At 35.1% G+C, this 23900-nt stretch overlaps 1 protein-coding gene across 8 annotated transcripts in view; it reads right to left on the bottom strand.

Annotated features, from left to right (window-relative positions):
• The window catches only part of CCDC171 (coiled-coil domain containing 171), a 327536-nt gene that overhangs the window by 158010 nt on the left and 145626 nt on the right, over window positions 1-23900 (bottom strand). For all 8 annotated transcript variants that reach the window (XR_011492812.1, XM_070480539.1, XM_070480537.1 and 5 more), the window contains 3 exons: window positions 16274-16500; window positions 15604-15786; window positions 12446-12631 (listed from right to left, as the gene is read on the bottom strand). Coding sequence is in view for 7 of the 8 variants with exons in the window: in XM_070480539.1 (XP_070336640.1) it covers window positions 12446-12631; window positions 15604-15786; window positions 16274-16500 (596 nt within the window). In the remaining variant the exon portion in view is untranslated. The remainder of the gene's footprint in view (window positions 1-12445; window positions 12632-15603; window positions 15787-16273; window positions 16501-23900) is intronic.

The raw sequence follows: 23900 nt of genomic DNA, 5'->3' as shown, positions 1-23900 counted from the left end.
TTTAAAAGAAAATGTATTTTATTTTATATGCATTTTTCTGTTGTGCCCAGACTAACATAAATGGGGAAAAAAACTCTTTGTCAATCTTCTAGCCTCTATCTGAGTCTTCTGCTAAATTATTATTTTTTTAAAAATTATCTGAGAGCTTTTGTTTTCTTAATTCTTTTTTCTCTGACCTTGAAATATAATTGACTACCCTATAGGTCTCAATGGTATAAGTCATTAGAAAGATAAAAAATACATATATGGGATTAAAGTTAAAAATGATAAGACTTTTAAATTAAGTAATGATGCTAATAATCCTACTTTATGAAAATGGGTTACATGATAGATGTTAATTATTATTATAATCATGGTTCATCAACTAAAAAATGTTTAAATTTTTTAAAGTAAATTAATTTGAGGGCTCTTTTGTGTAAAAGATTACTAGAGAAAATTTGGCTATTTATTCAAATTAAGTAAATAAATGACTTCATTGCAACATTCACATTCTGTAACTGCAGAGTATTGCAAATAATATGAACAATATAAAGGTTAGGCTACTATTAAATAAAAAGAAGGCAAATATTCATAAAATGTGACCTTTTGCCACAATTACTCCAAAATATCTTCGCCAATTATTTCCTGTGAAATCTGAAAAGCATACCCTTTCTTCTTCTTACTTCTTTCCTATCCATAGTGTAAGCATAATTAAGTTTTGAGATAGGAAAATAATAAAGCACAGAATTCATTTTCTGTTAAAAAAGAGACATGAACAAGGTAAAGGCAAAACAGCTGCAAGAAGGCAAAGGATGAGACAGGGAGCAGGGAAGAGGCACAAGCCTGGAGACCCCATGAGGCTGCTCCAGCTCTGAGAGAGGACACAGGGCAGCCGGAGTCAGCAGAGGATGGAACATGAGGATGAAGGGCACACAGCAACAGGAGTTGGGTCAGACAAAGGAGCTAGTACATGAGGGATCTGCTGTGAATAAAGGAATACCTCACGTGCAAAGAGGAATACCACAAATGCCAATACCATAGCATTCTCAAGGCCTTCCATTTTCCTAATCAGTTCTATCAGTTACAGAGAAATATGGACAAAGCATCTGAAATAGCCCATTGGTCTCCCCAAATAATATTGACCAGGTTGGGACCAGTTACAGGTATCAGTATTATTTGGGGAGACCAATGGGCTATTTCAGATTATTTGTTTTTCAATATTTCTCTGTAACTGATAGAATTGATGAACACTAGGAATATTATCCTTTTTCAAAGGAATACCTCAAGTGCAGAGGAACACCACAAATGCCAAAACCACGGCATTCTCAAGGTCTTCCATTCATTGAAACTGCAAGTCACAGGTCCCTATCCTAAAATGAATTATACTGACCAATTATTCCAGTGTATATGCAGATGCAAATAGTAGTTCTACCCTATGACTAAATTCAATAAAAAATTTATTGAGTTTAGGGTATGTACCAGAACTAGATCTATCATGGCCTTGCCAGGAATTCAGCCTTCTTCTTCAAATCTATAATATCTTAAAAACTGATACAAATCTAATGCCCATCATAGATTAATAACTAAATAAATGCAACTTATTTACAGTATGGAATTCTGTGCATCAATTAAAATGATATATGAATAGACTATTTAAGCTTTATTGTTTAAGACTTAATGAGTAAAAGATTATTTTAGTCGAGAGTCCCCTGGAGTATAAGGAGATCAAACTAGTCAATCCTAAAGGAAATCAACCTGAATATTCATTGGAAGGACTGATGCTGAAGCTGAAGCTCCAATATTTTGACCACCTGATGTAAAGAGCTATCTCATTGGAAAAGACCCTGATGCCGGGAAATGTTGAGGGCAAGAGGAAAAGAGGGTAACACAGGATGAAATGGCTGAATGGCATCACGATTCAATGGACATGAATTTAAGCAAACCCCGGGAGACGGTGCGTGACAGGGAAGCCTGCTGTGCTCCTGTCCATAGTGTTGCAGAGTCAGATATGAATTAGTGACTGAGCAACAACAATTTTAGTCTTGGCAACACTTGGTAAGCTTTTAAGTTGTTTACTTCCAGTTGGTGCTATGCACCAATAAATAAAGGTTCTTTCTTGGAGATGATCCTCACCAGCAGTCTTCCAGTGGTGCACACTGGTATAGTGTGTGGGCTGTGCTATGCTTAGTCGCTCAGTCATGTCCAACTCTTTGCCACCCCATGGACTGCAGCCTGCCAGGCTCCTCCATCCATGGGGATTCTCCAGGCAAGACTACTGGAGTGGGTTGCCATGCCCTCCTCCAGGGGATCTTCCCAATCCAGAAAACCATTGCAGGCAGATCCTTTACCAGCTGAGCTACCAGGGAAGCTCACCTGAACTTAATGGTGGTTATCTTGAAGCCATCTAAGATAGCAGGTTAGAGTAAGAATGCATACCCCAATTTTCTTTGCCATGGGCTTGAGTCTTAATCAGCTCCTTTTGGCCCCAGATTTTGACTCTCTCTCTTTCTCTCTCTCTCTCTCTCTGCCCTTTCATTTATATTCATAAGCCAACTAATTCTTTCCTGAGTTCCCTTCTTTCTTATAATACCTTGTTCAAAGCAGAATGTCAAAGCCAACATACATCAACCACTTTCCCTAGAACTACAGGGGAAGTTAGCTTCCTAAATTATCACAAGTGTAGCTTTATCAAATGTTTTGCCACGGCTTACCTGAATTTCCATCTTTCCACTTCTGATACCAATTTCCACACCACAAACTGCCTGACCTCTCTGCCAGTGCCTCATCCTTTAGGTACTGTCACAGCAGCAACCCATTTTAAGGTACACTTTTCTGTATAAGCTCCTATAAGTACTGTAACCACAGGTCAACTCTCTCATTGAAGTAACAATGTTTCCTGTCAATCATTCTTTCACCTACTCCATTAATACCAACAGTCTACCAATAACTAGAATCTGCACTCTATTAAGCATAAAAACACGTAAGGTAGGATCCCAGATAAAATGCTTCATTTAAGTAGTTACTATATTTAAACAAAAGCTTACTCAAAGTCATTGAAAAAAAATACATTGGAAATGTAGCTTTTGTTATTTTACAGACTACCCATATTATATAAAGGTTACCTAGCAAACTTGCTCAGAAGGGTAGTAGCACTAAAGGTACTATAGGCCAGGTCAACAATATAAAATATCTCAGGAAGGGACTGGGGAATAGGAAAAAATAAACAAATCTTTAATTTGCTATACTTTTTTCCATACTATGTTCCCCATATTCGTTTGTCTATAGTTCCCAATAAGAGAGAGATGTGTTATTATTTAACTATAGTTTCTATCTTCAGAGTATGCTCCCTTCACTGACTTCAGAGTTCTTAGAGACTTTACAACTATTAAAGTAGTTCTACTAATTCAATCGGCAATAGAGCTTACCTTTCCTAAGCCGTTTGGCTCTAAAATGTCTCTGCCTAAAGGAAAGAATATTACAGTAAAGTGTCCATTTCCATGCCTAATGGGTCTGTGACAGGCCCAGATGCACCTGTCCTCCACACCAGCGCTGTCCAATAGATCTTTCTGTGATAGGTGCTTTCTGTATCTGTGCCACTAATATGGCAGTCAGTAGACACATGATGCTATTCCATACTAGAAATGCAGATATAGTGACTGAGGAACTGAACTCTTAATTTTAATTAATTTAAGTAGATACATGTGGCTAGTGGCTACCATGTTAGTACAGCTCTAATGCTGGACTCAATTACATACACTGGAAATACTACACACTAAAAATACATTTATGCTGATTCTCTGCTGTATGTAACTGGTTCATAGCTTTTATCTCACTCCAATATCTACTCTATAGATTTGGGTAACTTGAAAGATAATATGGACAACACATCTATAAACACGATCTCTCATTTTTTTCTTGGCCTCTTCATGTCCTCTACTTAATCCCATTCCATACTCAAACTCTGAACCTTTTATCCCATAATTTGTTCTGCATCCAAAAGCACTGATTCAGGTATACTGCTTTATGATATCAAACAAACATCCTTTCCCATTTACTGTTTAACCTAATGACCAGTCTCAAAGGAGCCCTCCAATTATATTTTTACCTAGCACATTGGTCATATTTGTATTGTTGATTTATCTCCCTACCCTTTACAATAACTATTTCAAATCTTCTCTGCTCTTCAACTATCTTCCTCCTCCAAATTCCCCCTTTATTCAATAGGTATGAATCTGCCTCCTCCACAAAGAAAAAATAAACATCAATGAGAAAGTTTACCCTCTAATGCCCTCATCTAATACTCTTTTTCTACATATATAACAGGGAAGTGTCCCTCCTATCCAAAGCCAATCCTCCACTTTACTCTGGCTCTTGTCTTTCCCAGGTCATCTCAAGAACTTTACACCAGAGGTTCTCAGACTGAGGGTACCCTTATGGCCCCCTTATACTTTCCAATAACAAACACATCCACTGTACAAAATGCTAAAGAAAGTTCTTAAAGCAGAAGGAAAATAATACTAGATGAACATATAAGACTTATAAAAAGGAAATATAGTTCAAATATGGTAAATATGTGGGCACTGGAACAACTCAACATCTATTCAACTCTTACATGAAATCATATATAACAATTAACTCAAAGTGAATCATAGACCTAAAAGTAAAAGCTTAAAGCATGAATTGGCTAAAGGAAAATAAAGGCAAAAGTCTTTCTGCATCACAGTAGGAAACATTTCTTAGGGTAAAAGACAAAAATTAACCATAAAATTTTAAATTTTTCAAAATTTAAAACAACTTCTACTTGAACGACACTGTTAAGAAAATGAAAAGGCAAATCACAGAATGGAAGATAATATTCTCAATATGCATCCAACAGAGGACTTGTATACAGAAAATAGAAAGAATTCTACTTTGGAATGGAATAAGAAAACAAAAACCCCAAAGCTTATGATATCAAATGTTCTGAACATATATTTCACAAAGAAGACATTCCTTTGTGACCCCATGGACTGTAGCCGCCAGACTCCTCTGTCCATGGGATTCTCCAGGCAAGAATACTGGAGTGGGTTGCCATTTCCTTCTCCAGGGGGACTACGTGACCCAGGGATCAAACCAGGGCCTCCTGCATTACAAGTAGATTCTTTACCATCTGAGCCGCCAGGGAGGCCCCAAAGAAGACATATGAATGACTGCTTATAATAAGTATTCTAAAAGATGCTTAACATCATTAGTCATCAGTGAAATGCAAAATCAGATCAAGAAAGATACCACTGCACACTCACAAGAACAGAGAAAAAGACTGACAGCGCCAAGCATTCACCAGGGTGTGAAGTCAATGGAACTCATATCCCAAGGTCATTGGAAATGCAAACTCACGCAGCCTCTTTGGAAAAAGACCTTGGCAATTTCTTAAAATTTTAAATGTACTCTTATCATATGACCCAGAATTTCCACTCCTAGGTATTACCCAGGAGTAGTCAAAACATGTATCCACATAGGGATTTGTACAGGAATGTTAGCAGCTTTATTCATAATGGCCCTAAATGAAAACAAACTAAATGCCTATCAATAGGTGAATGGATAAACAGATTTCTGTATATCCACATAATGGAATACTACTCAACAGTATAAAGAAACAATACATGTGAATTTCAAAATGTTACATCAAATGAAAGGAGTCAGACACAAAGAATACATACTATCTGACTCCATTTATTTTAAGCTCTAGTAAAAACAAATCTAATCTACAGTGATACTGGTATGTGGCTGCCAGGCTATAGCAGGAAGAGTGTTTAAAAAAAAAAAGGGAATTGAATGCAAAAGAGCACAACAGAAATTGGGGAGATAAAGAATTTCTATTGTCTTGACTCTGGTGATACTTACACATATGTGTACATTTGTCAAAATACACTGCACCATGCATATTTTTTCCTCAACTAACTTTTAATCCACTAGTATCTTTTCCCCAATGTTCAAATCATTTGCTGGGTTTTTAATTTCAATGACTATATTTTCATTTCTTACCTTATATTTACCCATGTCTTACTTCTTTTTTTTTTCCATTTATTTTTATTAGTTGGAGGCTAATTACTTTACATCATTACAGTAGTTTTTGTCATACATTGAAATGAATTAGCCATGGATTTACATGTACTCCCCATCCCAGTCCCCCCTCCCACCTCCCTCTCCACCCGATCCCTCTGGGTCTTCCCAGTGCACCAGGCCCGAGCACTTGTCTCATGTATCCAACCTGGGCTGGTGATCTGTTTCACCCTAGATAATATACATGTTTCAATGCTGTTCTCTTGAAACATCCCACCCTCGCCTTCTCCCAGAGTCCACAAGTCTGTTCTATATACGCCAGTCAGGATGGCTGCTATCCAAAAGTCTACAAGCAATAAATGCTGGAGAGGGTGTGGAGAAAAGGGAACCCTCTTACACTGTTGGTGGGAATGCAAATTAGTACAGCCACTATGGAAAACAGTGTGGAGATTTCTTAAAAAGCTGGAAATAGAACTGCCATATGACCCAGCAATCCCACTTCTGGGCATACACACCGAGGAAACCAGATCTGAAAGAGACACGTGCACCCCAATGTTCATCGCAGCACTGTTTATAATAGCCAGGACAAGGAAGCAACCCAGATGCCCATCAGCAGACGAATGGATGAGGAAGCTGTGGTACATATACACCATGGAATATTACTCAGCCATTAAAAAGAATTCATTTGAATCAGTTCTAATGAGATGGATGAAACTGGAGCCCATTATACAGAGCGAAGTAAGCCAGAAAGATAAAGACCATTACAGTATACTAACACATATATATGGAATTTAGAAAGATGGTAACGATAACCCTATATGCAAAACAGAAAAAGAGACTCAGATGTATAGAACAGACTTGTGGACTCTGGGAGAAGGCGAGGGTGGGATGTTTCAAGAGAACAGCATTGAAACATGTCTTACTTCTTAAAGCATTTAAAAAACACTTAAACATCTGTCAATACTTTAAGTATTCCTACAACTTCAGACGTAAATTTTCTCATTTGATATACAACTCATTTCTTTAACGTGGTTTGTAATGCTGAATTTTCCATAAAAGTCTTTTGTGTGTTCTGTGAGTTATAGAAGTATCCTTGCTGAATATTTTGCTTACTTCTAAAACATCACACTGGTTCTACAAGAACTGGACCATTCTAAAGATAATTCCTCAGTTGAATAGTCCTTGGACATAAAAGTAGGATATACTAAGACCCTACATCCAGCCTGGGGTTCTAGCTTCTATGTGACTTCTCTGCTACCCCACATCCAGAAATGAAGTGTGAGTCTCTCAGTCATGTCCAACTCTTTGTAACTCCGTGGACTGTAGCCTGTCAGGCTCCTCTGACCATGGGATTTTCCCAAGCAAGAATACTGGAGTGGGTTGCCATTCCATTCTCCAGGGGATCTTCCAAATCCAGGGATCGAACCTGGGTCTCCTGCATTGCCGGCAAATTCTTTAACATCTGAGGTACCAGGGAAGTCATATCTAGAGTAAAAATCAAATCCCCTGTAGCTAGTAGGAAGGGGCTTTCCAGGCTGCATTTTCCTAGAAGGGCAGCCTTTCCAGACCCTATGGTTCTCGTGGGTAGCTCTTTTTTAGTCCACAGGGCTTGAAGCCTAGATTTCCCTAACACTATGACTATTAACTTCAGTCTCCAGTTAGGTTTGCACATCCCAATGAGCCATTTAGACTTCACCTCCTCTTACCATTTGCTTTTGGATATCTTCTTTATTTCCAGTACATGAACATTTTTCTCACTTTGTTTTAAGCTTGGCTATATATCCCATAATTCATTTGTTATATTCTATCCAAAAGTTTCTACTCCACATGTTTGGAGTAAGAAACCTTTCATGATAGCGAAGCCCTGATACCAAAAAGTGAAAAGGACAGTATAAGAGAGAAAAATTACAAGGTGATCATGATCATGGTACAAAGACTGAAGAGTCCTAGGTTAAAAATCTTAAACTGAGTGTAGCAAAGTAGTTAAAAAAAAAATCATCACAACCAACGTGCGTTTACCTCAGGAATGCAAGGCTGTTTTAACATTAGAATACTTAATGTAATTCAGGGGTCAGCACACAAGAAATACTTTAGCCTTTGTATGCCACATACAGTCTCATCACTTATTCTTCTTTGGTTTTAATTTTTCATTGTTTATGAACCTTTAAACAGGTAAAAGCAATTCACAGCAGTTAAGAATTCACCTGCAGTGTAGGTGACCAAGGTTCGATCCCTGGGTCAGGAAGACCCTCCCCTACCCCCCACCCCCAGAAGGAAATGGCAACCCACTCCAGTATTATTGCCTGGGAAATCCCAGGGTCAGAGGATCCTGGCAGAGCACAGTCCATGGGGTCATAAGAGTCAGACACAACTTAGTGATTAAATCAATCAACCAACATTGCACTCCATAGATGCATAAAATATATTCATAATATCCAATATCCATTCATGATTTTCAAAATTATCCATGATCTAGGAAGGTAACTCCTTTAACCTGATAAGGATTATCAATTTAGAGCAATTCATAGCAACCTATACCAAACTTACTTCTTAATGAAGAAATTTAAGAAATAATTCTTAAAATTGCCTTTACTTCTCAACATTGTATCCCAGCCATTGCAGTAAGGAAGAGAAAATAAAGGATTAAGATTTGGAACAGAGAAACAAAACTGGTACTACAGAACAAATAATATGATGGTCTACATAGAAAATCCTTTCTGGAAAGTACAGATAAAGTATTGGGACTTCCCTGGTGGCTCAGATGGTCAAGAATCTGCCTGCAATGCAGGAGACCCAGGTTCGATCCCTGGGTTTAGAAGATCACCTGGAGAAGGAAATGGCAACCCACTCCAATATTCTTGCCTGGAGAATCCCACAGATAGAGAAGCCTAGCAGGCCACAGTCCATGAAGTCACAGAGTCAAACATGACTGAGTGACTAACACACACTACATAGAAATTCCTTTCTGGGAAGTACAGACAAAGTATTAATAGAATTTACAAAGTTATTTAGCAATGTGGCTGAAAGTAAGACTAATGTATCTATTTAAGAGCCAGTTACTTGGTTGAGCTTAGTCTGTGGAAGCTCTTGAAAAAAACTAAATTAGGCAAGCTTTCTTCTAGAGGAAGTTTTATCTCGGTTTCTACTTAGACATTACTGACCTGAGATTATCCCATTCAGGTTATTAGGCAATTCCTTAATGTGGGAATCAAGGATTCACAGTCCAGCTGCTTGTGGGAGTCTAAATCTTTGTCTCCTTCTTCCAGCACTAGGGGAGAAGGAAATGGCAACCCACTCCAGTATTCTTGTCTAGAGAATCCCATGGACAGAGGAGCCTGGCAGGCTACAGTTCATGGGATCGCAAGAGTCGGAGAGGACTTGCTAACTTTCTTTTCAGCACTAGTTTTGGAATTTACCTGCAGGGTAAGCCCAGAAACCATTCACAATGCCAACTCTGATTTCTGCCCTCTGGGCTTTGTTGGAGTTTGGTATTTGTCCTTGGAGATTTCCACTACTCCTTAGTGCACTGCTATAATAAAGTATTTTATCCAAAATCTAGTTGTATCATGAAGGAAGGCCATTCTGAGCACCAAGCCCAAAGTATGATTTATAAAAACTTTAATCATTTTTCTTTCTATAATAAACAAAATGGCAAAATGTAAACAGTGGTGTTATTAAATGGTAAGTTATGAGTAACTTGTTTTCTGAATTTTCCATATCTTCTATTCATGATCTTATTTTGTTTTTATAAAGAAGCAGCAGCAATAGTTTATTTTTTAAAAGAAGTTTTATATACAGGACACACAAAAAACCTATTTAAGTGTTATTGGAAAGCACAAACGAATATTTATCAAGCATAAACTTACTTTTCAAACAGTATCTTAATTCTCATAAAAATTCCATAACTTTAGTATCATTATCCATAATTTTGCAGAAGAGGAAACTGAGGCTCAGAAAGCCTAAATTATTTGCCAAAGTGACAGTACTGGGATTTGAAATTGAAAATACTTGTCCAAGGCCAGCGCTTTTTCCACTGAACGATGCTGCCTCCCACAAGAGAGCATTTTCACATTACCACCTGCTAGTTCTAATTAAGAGACGGTAATTAAACAATTCTCCACTCCTGACAATAATACTTCAGTTCAGTTCAGTCGTTCAGTCGTGTCCGACTCTTTGCGACCCCATGAATCACAGCATACCAGGCCTCCCTGTCCATCACTAACTCCCGGAGTTTACCCAAACTCATGTCCATCGAGTCGGTGATTCCATCCAGACATCTTATCCTCGGTCTTCCCCTCCTCATTTAAGCTACTGGTATTTTAAAGAAATTAATATCAACAGCTTTTTACCTGCTGGAAGATACTATACCTTATATAATTTACATATATTTATACCTTATATAATTCATAATATATAAAAATATAAATTATAGCATAATTAATATAATATCATTAATAATATATATTATATTAAAATATAAATTATAAGGTATAGTATATAAGGTATAAATATAAATTATATATAAGGTATAAATATATATAAATTATATAAGGTATAGTATACAATTATAATATAGTATACAATTATAATTGTATAATTATAAGCTATTTCAAAAAGAAAAGATTCCAATATGAGTTAAATGCTTTTTCAAAGCATGGCTAATCACTTTATCTATTAATGGGATATGGAACATAAAAATGTTGTTCAGTGGCCAATATACTTACAAAAACATTCAACTTGATGAGTAATCAAAGAAATATAATTCTAGTAACAATGATACATTGATCAAATTGACAAAAAAAATGCTTTAACAGAGTCAATAACAGCCAGCTTGAGTAAAAAGTGAAATTTACCTGCATTTTAGGAGAGAATGTTAAAAGTTTGCTGTAAGTCAATTGATAATATTTACAATTTAAAATATATGTCATTGTGTGTGTGTGTTTAGTCACTCAGTCATGTCCAACTGTTTGCAATCCCATGGACTGTAGCCCACCAGGCTCCTCTGTCCATGGAATTCTCCAAGCAAGAATCCTGGAGTAAGTTTCCATTTCCTTCTCCCATATGTCATTGTAGACCTAGTAATTCTTTACCTAGGAATTAATACTAAGGAAATAATCACAATATGTGTAAGAAGATTTAGCTGCAGGCTTGCTTATCTTAGAATTACTTATAATGGCAAAAAAGAAAAATATATAAAGAATAGGGAACTGAAATAAACTTAGATCTTAAGAAATTAGGTTAATGATTTTTAATAATTTTTTTTTTTAAAACTACCAGTTTCAATATTTATGGGCCAGGAGACCCTGAGCAAGTCCACTGAACTCTTTCAATTTCATCAAAAAGATGGTAACAATAACAGTACCAATTTCACAGGAGGTAGTTTAAGAATGAAACAAAATGATTCAAGACCACAATATAGAAAATTTTAAAAAAAAGAGACCACAATATAGAGACCACAGTACAGAGCCTAGCATAAGTATGCTGCCTATCAGTAATACAGTCAATGTAAGGAAGATGGATGCAAAATCTGAATCCCTAGGTCTATAACTTACTAATGATTGTGCAAATTATGTGTCTCCTTATATCTCAGTTTTCTTATCTACAAAGTGAGAATAATCCCATTAAGGATTGTGAGTTCTCAACAAATTTTGCCTATTTTATTTTTAGCATTCATATTAGTAGTTGACTGTTAGAATAAAAATATATTAATTTTATAATTAATTATAACCCACTCTGAGTTGCTTATTGTATTTAGGTATGATACATAATACCTACCGTGTAGGCTGTGTTACATTATGTTGGTTTTCCTGGAATTAGTTGTTCTATTCCAGTGTGTATAATCTCACTAGTGAAAATTTCACAAATAATATAATCATAAACTAAAATTCTATTACAATTTACAGGCAACATTTCCAAGAGATATAACAGTTCTAAACCCATTAATGAAGTTTTCTAAGTGACAATTATTTTATTAAAACTTCTTTTTTCCCTCTAAACACCTTTCCCACCAACAAATGACAAGGAGAACAACTCTTTCTAATCTCCTCAAACACAGCCTTAATATAAGATTCAGAGAGACTCAAAACCTTTCAAATCCAAAAGACACATGGATTTTCAATGTTTGGAGGGCATAAAACAAGAAAAAGAACTAAAGAAAGGCGAAAATAAGGAAGATAAATTAAAGAACAAAATTATTACTGGAAAAAAATCTCTATTTGGTTCCCAACTAACAAAGTCTACTTCTACATTTTCAATTCAAGTTTGGAATTAAAGTCCCAGAGCCACGTCTTGTTTCATCCTTATAAGCTCACACAGAATAAAATTTTGTATCTCGGGATCACTTCCCTATTCAAGAGATAGACATGATTCCTTCAAAGACTCACCTGCAGGAAGGAAGGGACTCCTGCAAAGGGTGTTTTCCTACCTTAACAGCTTCTCCAAGAGTTTGGTTTTTGTCAGCTTCCTCACTGGAATGTAATTCAAGTCTATAATTCAATTCCTGTAGCTGCTGTGCCTGCTCATTCAGTAGCATTTGAGCCTGCTGTTCCCGAAGTAATGCGTTATTCAGTTCTTCACATGCACTTTCAAACTTCTCATGGGTGATCAATTTCTGAAAAAAAGAAAAAAACATTTAACCATAAGTTAACTGCAGTGTTTAATATTCAGTACTCTGTTTCCTAACATAAGGAGAATACAAACATCTCTAAATGTCTGACACATGACAAAAGTACAATTCATTTTTCTTAATTTCCTAAATCAAGATAAAAACCATCACTCAGGTTTTTAAAGCACAACAACTATACTGTCAAAGTTATCATTTTTAGTCCAATAAAATCTCAGTAAGGACTGATGCCGAAGCTGAAGCCCCAATACTTTGGCCACCTAATGCAAAGAGCCAGCTCATTGGAAAAGACCCTGATGCTGGGAAAGATTGAGGGCAAGAGGAGAAGCAGGCAACAGAGGATGAGATGGTTGGATGGCATCACCAAACTCTGGGAGATAGTGAAGGACAGAGAAGCCTGGGGTGCTGCAGTCCATGGGGTCACAAAGAGATATGACTTAGCAACTGAACACCAACAAGCATTTCAAGTTCTAAGTAAATCCATAACACTCGGTTTAAATCTGGATACAAGAGCACTTTTTATAAAGATAATGATTGTGAAAATTAAAGCTTTTAACAAGTTCCTATGCTTTTAAAATATTACCTAAAAGCCTGTGTTCAGTTTATGCTACCATTCAGGTTTCCCTGGTCAAACCACCCTCTCTTGGGAACAGTCCTTACCACACCATACCTCTCCGACTCCCACCACTACTCACACTATCACATTATCTTCTTGTATTTTCTCCAACACCATTATCATTATCTAAATTCATCTCATATAGTTATTCACTTTTTTATTGCCTGTCCACACCCTTCCACCAACCACACATTTAAGGACCTGAGCTCCAAGGGGCACAGACCTCCTTTAGTTTGCCAGCCCACCACACAAAGGAGAGTCTGGCATTCAGTAGGTATCTGTTGAATAAAAGAATATGAATTCATTATAAACACTGGCCAATAAAAATCTGCACTGTAATATACAATACAGCATTTACAATATTATGACTGCTCTGGAATCACTGACAGGTCTAGACAGAGGTCATCCCTTAAGGGGTATGGAATTGAGGGCAGGACATACTTGTATTATCTCCTGTGTACAACATGTAAACAAATGAAAACTAGCTACAACAAATGGCAAGAGACATCGAGATCTTGAAGTACAAAGAACAGAAATGTTTCACAAATGATGGGTAACCTGAGAAATATGTAGAAAACTGAAAGAAACCATGCAGGTCTCTTCATCACACTGAGTATATACATCTATTTAATACTGATAACTTCCATTGTTCAGTTGAAAAGAATTTGAAGTGTCAACTTTCTAACATCCCTCTATTCCCTAAGGCCACAGTACTTCTCTGGGTCTTGTGAAAAAATATTTTTGTACTTCAACCATTTACTTGTCACACTGTTCTAAATTATTGCTTCTTGCCATCAGAACATTCTGCTCTTTACACTCCACTTGGCCTCTATAAATGACAGTCTTCATCATTTTGCAGGACTTCTTCCCATTCCTCCAAAATGCCTCCTTTACCTAAAAACTGAGCTAACTTTAGCCCCTCTGTTGTCCACATATCCCTCCCAGAGATTGGCTCAATTCTGTTCACTCTTCTGTGAATAAATAGGGTCAAACAAGTATAGCAATGCAGAATAAGAAAGAGATAGTATGTGGAAGCAGTTGTATGGAGCTAAGAAAATCTAAAAAAGAAAAAGATAATGGGAGTTAGCTTTTAAAGAACAAGTGTCAGTAGATGAACATGGTATTCCAAAATAATACAAGTACTGAAACACTTTCAGCAGGTAGGATGTATCCCTTTAGGTTACAATTTTAGCCTAAGTTGAAGAAACTATTCTGTTTGCCTCCTACCCACTTGGACTGAATTAAATGAAAGATGATGATTTGAGACACATTCCCCAATTTTTTAAGAGGAAAATAACATCATTTTGCCATTTATACTTTTGAATATAATAATCCTTTATTAATATAGCTGGATATGAACATTAACCACTATAGTGAAGTAGTTAAAAGTTTGAGTTTTAGAGTCAGAATTATGAGCTTCAAATCCCATAATTTTCACATACTAACTGTGTGACTTAGAGCAAGTTACTTAGCTGTTCTGTATCCTACATCGTTCACCTGTTTAAAAAAAAAAAAAGGATAAAAGTACTATTGAACTATTGTTGACATGAGAGGACTAACTGAATCAGTTAGGGTCAGTACCTGATACATGATAGTAAATTGATCATAAAATGTTAGAAATCATCACAATGTTATACTACATAATTGTATGTCAAATAGAAAAATTATTTATCTCATTCCTTCAATTATTACTTCAATTAATCCTATTTTTGTTTGTACACTTCAGTGAAAGTAATTCACACTAAACATTTCTTGGTGCACATTCTTTGCATTTTCTGCAAACAAGTTATTCAACTAACGTTTATTTGCTATAGCAGTATCATTTCCTATGTTTCAGTCACAGTCATGTTTTAACAGGGCTATGAGCTCTGCTGACAGACAATCAGTACTCCTTTAAGCATCTGATGTTAACTATTTTTTTTTTTTTCAGTTTTCTTTACTGAGATGATTCTAATGATTCTGTGCTTTTTATTTAATTAACATATAACATTGCTTAAGTTTAGGATGTATGACATATTGATTTGAAACACTTCTAAACTGCAAAACAATTACCACTGCACCATTAGCTACTCTATCAAGTCACATAATTACTTCATTTTGTGATGAGAACATTTAAGTTCTAGTCACTTAGCAAGTTTGAAGTGTATTGTTAGGGCATTTTAGAAGGGAAGTGTTCTAAAGAAATTCTATTGAGGGGACTAATCTGAAAAATATAAAAAATTAATAAAAACAAATATACATTTGCTCTCTGACATTTTATATACATATTATATGTATACAATATATATTTAATATCAGAGAAGCGCTTACTGAAGCAATGGCTTTAAAAATCATATATACTTACAGACTGCTTAAATTCATTTAATTGCATTTGGAGACCCTGGGCTTTGTCAAGCTCCTTCTTCATTTCATTCACATTCCGTTTCAGTTCTGTGACCTCTAAGCGCAGTGAGCGACGCTCCACTTCTGCTGCATGCAGCCTTTGTGTAAATCCAAATATTTGCTTCTGTAATGATGCTGTGCTTTTCTGTTGTCAAACAAGAGCAATTTTACAAGAAGTAACTACAGATTGTCTAAGAAATCCACAGCAAGGACCATTTTACCAAATTAAATGTAACCTGGGATACATAGAGAACAATACCAGCTCTTACTAAAACTTGTTTAAGTGAAAGTTTTATTTTTTATGTGATCAATAACTTGCCTTACATGAAATGAACTGAAGGAAAGAAAGAATCTAGATGACTAGAAAATGTAATAATCAATTACTTCTTACACAATTCTGTTGCAGTATACTTACAGAGAACAGTAAATTCAGAACTCATTCCAGAACATTTGTACTTTGATATTATTGACACTTATTTGGAGGTGCTTTTATCTACCATATTAAATGATTACATGAAATCTAAAAGAATTTGCACACACTTGTGTACAACTAATTTAAGCTACAAATAAACTTGACTTTGAATTAAATTTACAAGTTCTAAAATCCCTATTTAATGAAATTGCATACATACCAAAACGGGCACATGGACTTGCAGACCATATTTCAGGGCCAGTGTGTTTACTTTATGAAGTCCACGGGCCAGCCTCTGAACCAGGGAGTCTTTTTCTACATATGTAATACTCCTATTGCTGTGCAAAGGTATACTGTCCATTGCCAGACTGATTTTATCCATGAGTTTTGCAAAAGAATTCTTGGCTGCCCCTATAAGTAAATGTCCACAAATTCTGGAATTTGGATCTTCAAAAGAAAAAGAAAAAAGGCACAGAAAAACGAGACTTGTCGCATGTTCATTTCACAATACTGCAATCACAACATAATGAAAATATTTTCTCAATTATATAATTCCTATTAACCGATAGCAATCCATTCAAGAAGCTCCCTCCGATATTAATTTTCACTGAGTAGGAACAGCCCACCTACTAAATAATGTATCTAAAGAAAATCTGCATGTATTTACAGTATTCCTTCACACTGAACACTATGACACTAAAAAGTCATCATCAATCTTTTGTTTTAAAACCTAACAAATTCATTTTCTATTTATAGCTACTGAAGCTTATTACCTTAACGTCACACTACTTATATTATCAGAAAAGAAAATATAATGTGCCTTATTCCAAGGCAATTAAAATTTTACAACTACAATTACTCATCTTCCCAGAGGATTTTGGTAATCATTCCTCTCGTATAATGGACTTAAGGTCCCAGCATATCCAACATGGCCTGCTAGCTGCTAGATTCATCAGGTCTGTAATTAATAATTGTGTTTAATGTTGATAAATAAAATTGTCAGTGTTCTTTCTACTAATTGGTATTCCAGATAATGGTTAATAGGTTTATTTAGGCCTTAATAAAAGTCGTGTAATTTAGTTTTCCCTCTGCTAGGCGGGTCTTCATCTGTCATTACTTGTCTTACGATACTACCCATGTAAAATGACAAACATGAAGCAACTGTTTAAATAAAGTAGTATACCACTCTGCATTCCAAGCTCCTCCGCTGTTTCAAGTTAATTTAAACCTTGTCTACACGTCAGAAGAGCAAAGAGAGTGTCTGGCCAGTTTTCTCCAAGAGAAAAGTGTCTCACGATTCTAAGAACACACATGGTGGACACTGAAGAGAAGCAGTGAGTGAGAAGCTGATCCGTCCGTGGTTTTCTGTCAGAAACTGTCAGATCACGGAAGCCCTCTGCTCAAAAATTTGAGCCTGTTTTCTTTCTTTATTCCTCAGTTTACGAAAGGAAAGATGAATTTCTAAATTTATGCAGCAGTTCGAACCAGAGAACCACACTGCTCAGAAGTTACATGTAAACTAGAAATTGTTAATTGGATAAAAGTACAAAACTCTTATAAAACATCTACATGGATAAAACATCCTCCATGTAGAACTGATTTCTTTCAGCTGTTGAAGCTTTGGCTTCTAAGAATATAAGGAAAAGTAAATTTAAAATATGTCCTCTGTCATAAATATGTTCTCTGAGAAACCCATGAGCAGAAGGCACAAAGTATAATTACAATACACAGTCCTTTTCATAACAGATTCCTTAAACAAATAATGAATAAAAAAATTTAGTAGGTTTATGTAGAATAAACACATAATGCAGAACATTGTAAAGAGTTACAAAACTACAGGATGTATTTAACAGGTTAAATAATTGAATAAACAGTAAAATTTATTAACATTCAATATAACACATCAATTCTGATGTCTATATGTGTACTCCCTGTTTCTCCAGCAAGCTTGCAACTCCTTGATTATTTTCATCTAGTAAACTTTTTTTGTCTTTACAGTGCCAGTCTAGCATATATAGGTATTTTTAACAGGTTTGTTGGATTAAGTTATACTTCTTTTTGCTTCTATAGTAGCTGCAATAATGTTGAATACAAGAATGCATTCAACGATACCAAGAGAAGATGATTAACATTATTAGCTTTTATAGTATGTCAAAAGTTATTCTTTCTAAATAGACGAGATAAAGGCTCATTGTTATAAGAAATTTTCAGGAATACAAAGGTAATAAACCTTTTATCCTTTAGAAGAAAAATCAACTATAATTAAATTTTAATGAATGGTAGGGCTTTTTTTTCCTATATCACAGCAATGTACTGTATAGACACTAACCACTCTGAGAGGTGAAATGAAGTGGCAAAATAATTTCACAAGGCATTCTTCTAAATTTATAAGAAGTGGGAAAGAGGCATGCACTCCAAGTTTCTGACAGCTACTTTCGATGAATTACAGAAAGCATATTAAGCAATTTATGCTTTGATGAATAAGAAGTGTTTTTATAATTTACTTCACATCATACAGTATAGAGTACAATTAATTCAATATTAAACAAGTGAAGAAACAAAAAGATCCTCTAGTGACATAGTTGTAGAACTATTTGTGTAATGATACAGAAATAAGGGGGAAAATAAAGTCAGTGAAATTCCTTATGTCTAAACCTGTCTAGACTGCTTAAAATGTTTGACTTGATACATTTAACAAATTCTTGTTTACACTAAATACATTTGTTAATCACTTTTCCCCTATCTAACTCAAGAAAGAAGAAGACTCTACCTTCTGAAATTACCTTTTCCAATAGAAGGGGCAATATTGCATGACTAAGGTTAATATCCCAAAACAAATTCATAGAGAATTGTTTCAACCAGTAGTCTTAATGCTAATATGCATGATATACAAGGAGTTCTTATAATTCTATATGAAACAAATACACATCCCCATATATGAACATAATGAGTTATCTGTAAAATAATATGAATGGGTATAGAACAAATGAAAAGATATGCAACCTAACAATCAAAATTATAAATAAGGAATAATATAGAGCTTTCTTTCCTCTTTCAAATTGATAAAGATGAAAAAGACTGTCAAAACTTTGTGTGCCAAAGATACAATGTGAAAATCAGAATTCTAAGTACTGTTCATGGAAGTGTAATGCAAAGAAACTTTTATGAAAGGAAGACTGACTATAATTTCCAAATGTAAAATATGCAAACTCATTTCTTAGGACTTCGCCAAGGCAATAATTGCACAAGTATAAAATGCTTTTATTTATGAATATGCTAATCACAGCATAGTTTATTATAATATTACTTAAAATAATAAAAAATATGAAAAAAGTCAATATCCATCAATAGGGAATTCTCAGAGTCAACTATATGCATATAAACAACAAAATAAGGAAAAAGTGAAAGTGTTAGTCGCTGAATCATGTTCAACTCTTTGTGACCCCCAAGGACTGTAGCCCACCAGGCTCCTCTGTTCATGGAATTCTCCAGGCAAGAATTCTGGAGTATTATGTGATCAGATATAAATAATGAAGTACACTTATCTTACTGACATAGAAAGAAATCTATTATCCAGTGAGTAGAAAAAAATTATAATGAGACATGATTATATGATTTCCTCATATAAAACTGCATGTATTGGTGTGTTTATATGTTTATACACATGTCTGGAAGATTTGTAGAAATCATTAAAGTGTTAAGAATGATAGGGATAGCCTTTTGGGTGATTTTTATTTCTTCTGTGCAAGTTTCTATACTGTGTCAAGTTTTTATGCCATGCATAAACACTTTTATAGAAATAACACAAATATTTTAAAAAGCACTGTATACTGGGACTTCCCCAGTGGTCCAGCGGTTAAGACTCCACACTTCCACTGCATGGGGTACAGGTTTGATCCCTGGTTGAAGAACTAACAGCCCACATGCCACAAGGTGCAACTAAAATAAATAAAGCTTTAAAAAAAAAAAAGCACATTCATTCATTAAACAGCTAGTGATAGAGCAACTCATATGTATGAAGATACTGTGCTAAGCAATGTGGAGATGCTCTTGTTTCTATAAGTGTTATTTATAAATAATACTATAGATATAAATGACCAATAACAGGAGTACTCAAAACATACCTTGACTTAGACAGATGCTATCGAGGGGGATGATTATCAAAAGCAGGGGGTTATTGGTCATGTTTGTCCCATATACACCTTTGGTGGCCTGATAAAACCTACGGATCCCCTTCTTATAATACTTTTAAACATGTTAATTCAAAATATATAGAATTACAATGAAAGCAAATTTTATTAAAATGCACTTATCAAACAATTTTAAGGTTCATGAGATCCAACCTGTCAATCCTAAAGGAAATCAGTCCTGAATATTCATTGGAAGGACTGATGCTGAAGCTGAAACTCCAATACTTTTGTCACCTTATGCAAAGAACTGACAAACTGGAAAAGATCCTGATGCTGGGAATGACTGAAGGTGGGAAGAGAAGGGGATGACAGAGGATGAGATGGTTGGATGGCATTACAAATGCAATGGACATGAGTTTGAGTAGACTCCGGGAGTTGGTGATGGACAGGGAAGCCTGGCGTGCTGCAGGACGTGGGGTCACATAGAGTCAGACACAACTGAATGACTGAATGACTGAACTGAATGTATTAGATATAAGATAATATATTTATAATGCATTATATACTGTAATTATATATTATAAATATATTATATAAATATAGTATAAATATGTTTATATATTTAAATATAATTTATATATTTATATGAGTTTTATATATTTATAACTATATTATAATTATATAGTTATAAATATTATGTGCATTATATATTTAAAATTAATATATCAAACTAATTAAAATTAATATTTTTAAATTAGCATGTGAAAGTTGTTGCTTAGCCACACTAAGAACCTTGACCTATGAGCTGATCTTTATGAAGGCATTAAACATGTCAGGCTCGCATCAATTTTTTTTAACATCTAGAAGTGATGAAAATCCTAACCCACAGTATATACTGCTACAAATGTAATTAAAGTTCCTATAGTTCACTTTACAAGGCAGAGGTAGGCATTTCTCAAAAAAACATTAGAATACACCAAGGCTTTCAAATTCTTAATATGTATACACTACTATATATAAAATAGATAACCAACAGTGACTAACTGTATAGCACAAGGAACTAAACTCAGTATTTTGTAGTAATCTATAAGGAAAGAAATCTGATAAGTAATATATATATGTATAACTGAATCTATTTGCTATAAATCTGAAACTAATATAACACTGTAAAATCAACTATACTTAAATGAAAATTTTTTAAAAATCTATTGTGGAAAGTTTTTGTTCAAAATTCAGTGAGTTCCTCTTTGGCTAAGTCAATCTATTCAATAGACTTACATCAAAAAGTTAAAAAGATTGTGAATCTATGATTCGCATTAGATGCTATAAAGACAGAAGGAACTTAACACTTTTGAAGGAGTTCTGAACTGTCTCCAGGTGCTTACGGGTTGCTCTTTCAAAGAAGTAACAGAATTTTTTACTTAGGGAGTACTGGAAAGCAACATAGAATGAAGAACACAGACGCTCCACTGGATGGAGCGTCTACTAGGTGTAGTGCTGTCCTCATATGCGGTCAGCTGCCCTGCATCAGTATCCAGCTATACATAGAAGACTGATAACAAACCATGTGTGGGATAATCTATTACTGATCACCAAAAGATGGGCATAAACAATATCTAGAGATAGTTGTAACAACTATAATTTCTAAATAGCTGTGATTTTAATTAGTAACTAAGTCACCATGCTGTTAATATTATCACAGTCTGTCATCACCATGCATAACTGAAGGAAATGCTGAAGTTCATGAATGGTTAGTAAACCACGATGTAATTATTTTTCATTCATGTCCATCAATACTCCCCCTCTGAATTCTATCCATGGACCATTTCGAGAAAGGTTCTGTGAACCCCAGATTAAAGAATCTGTGCACAATTCAGGAGACTCAGGTTCAGTCCCTGTGTCGGGAAGATCCCCTGGAAGAATGGAATGGCTACCCACTGCAGTATTCTGGAGTTCTGTGGACAGAGGAGGATGGTGGGCTATAGTCCATGGGGTCATGAAGAGTAAGACATGACTGAGCAACTGACACACCTTATCTAATAAATGTACTACTCAATCATAAATATGCACCCTTGAGCCTCGACTTTTCCATCAGCTTAAACAATAAGAAAGCTACATACCTGGACTACTCCACTCTAAAAACTATTATAATATGCTCTCAGTTTTCACTGAAGATGAGTGTAAGTAACACTAGCGAGGAAAAAACTTCTGTATCTTCATGAAGCAGCTTTTAAAGATATGAACTGTGGTGTTATTCAATATCTCCAATATGATAATACATGTAAGAAATTCCTCTTAGGGGCTAGTAGCAAAAAAAAAAAATAGTTTGCTCTGTATGTTTGGAGACATAACAGAGCATCCTATATCTGGGCAACAGCAAGCAACTCAGTTTAGCTGAACTGTAGGTTTATGAATGAGAGTGCAGAGAGGTGAAACTATACAAAAAATGAGAATCAGATCAAGAAGGGTTTTGTATACCAAGCTAAAGAGCTGATTCATAAAGTAAGAAATGAAGACTACTACTGCTGTTGATACAAAGACCTACACGACAAACCAAGCACCACCAGCATGCAATAACTCATTTCAACCCTTACAATAGCCAATGAGATTATACGATTATTAGTCATTGAAAATAAGTGATGAAAAACGAGCAACAAAAATGGTACATAGGATGATCTGGTCATATTGAAATAGAACTTGAAGGAAGTACACACAAATAATAATCATACCCTCAGAGAGGGGTTATAGAAGCTATCTTTACTTAAAGTGATATTTTATAAACACCTGTAAGCTGCCATAACTTTTCTCTGGAGCAAGGTCGGGGTTAAAAATATTTTTAACATACATGTATTACTTTAGAACAGATCTGAGAGGAAATTTTTTCTTTAATTCTTTTACAAAAAAATCTTAAAAAACAATTGTGCTGCTTTGTTAGATAGTATCTGGATATTCAATCAAATTTTCTATGGCTCCTAAAAGTTTCCACAAACGATCTATAAGTTGCAAATATGTTAAAGCTTCATATATGTTTCTTAAAATAATTTTGACCTTGTAAATTATTTTAACTAGTAAATATACTCTATGGACATGTGACACTGGAATTTGACATGGTCACGAACACTTCCAAAGATCAATTATTCATTCAAAAGTGTTCTTAAAAATGACAGGCAAATAAATTTTAACATAAGAAAATAAAATAACTGTTCATCATAAAATCCTTTCAAATTTTCTGTAAGCTTGAAAATTCTCAAAATGTTTGAAAAATATGGGAAAAGGCAAACATAATCATTTTTAAAGCCACAAAATACAAGTCGGTAAGTTAAATGTGGCTTCCTTCAAAGGAGACACGCGTAGCTCAAGAGTTAAAAATGATCCCTGGTCAGACTGTACTTGTTTGAGATATGAATGACATTAGGTGTATAACAAAATTCTGTAAATTACCTCTTCTCACACTTTACTGTGTATATAGACCATCTTTTTAGAACGCAGATTCTGGCATGACATTGCACTTGTAGCATATCACTGTTAATGCTGAGGCTGCTGGTCCATAGCCACACTTCGAGTGACACGTCTCTTTGTACTCTTTGTTAGGATTCAATAAAGTCTTTAAGTTTTAAAATATAAACCAATAACTACTTGCTAATACAAATATCTTTACTTGCCGCTTTGAACTTCCTAATATGAAACCTCAATATTGTGCCAAATACAGCCTAGATT

Source organism: Odocoileus virginianus, chromosome 18 (assembly GCF_023699985.2).
Source record: "Odocoileus virginianus isolate 20LAN1187 ecotype Illinois chromosome 18, Ovbor_1.2, whole genome shotgun sequence".
NCBI classification, from domain to species: Eukaryota; Metazoa; Chordata; class Mammalia; order Artiodactyla; family Cervidae; genus Odocoileus; species Odocoileus virginianus.
This window is presented reverse-complemented; position numbering and strand designations above follow the sequence as displayed.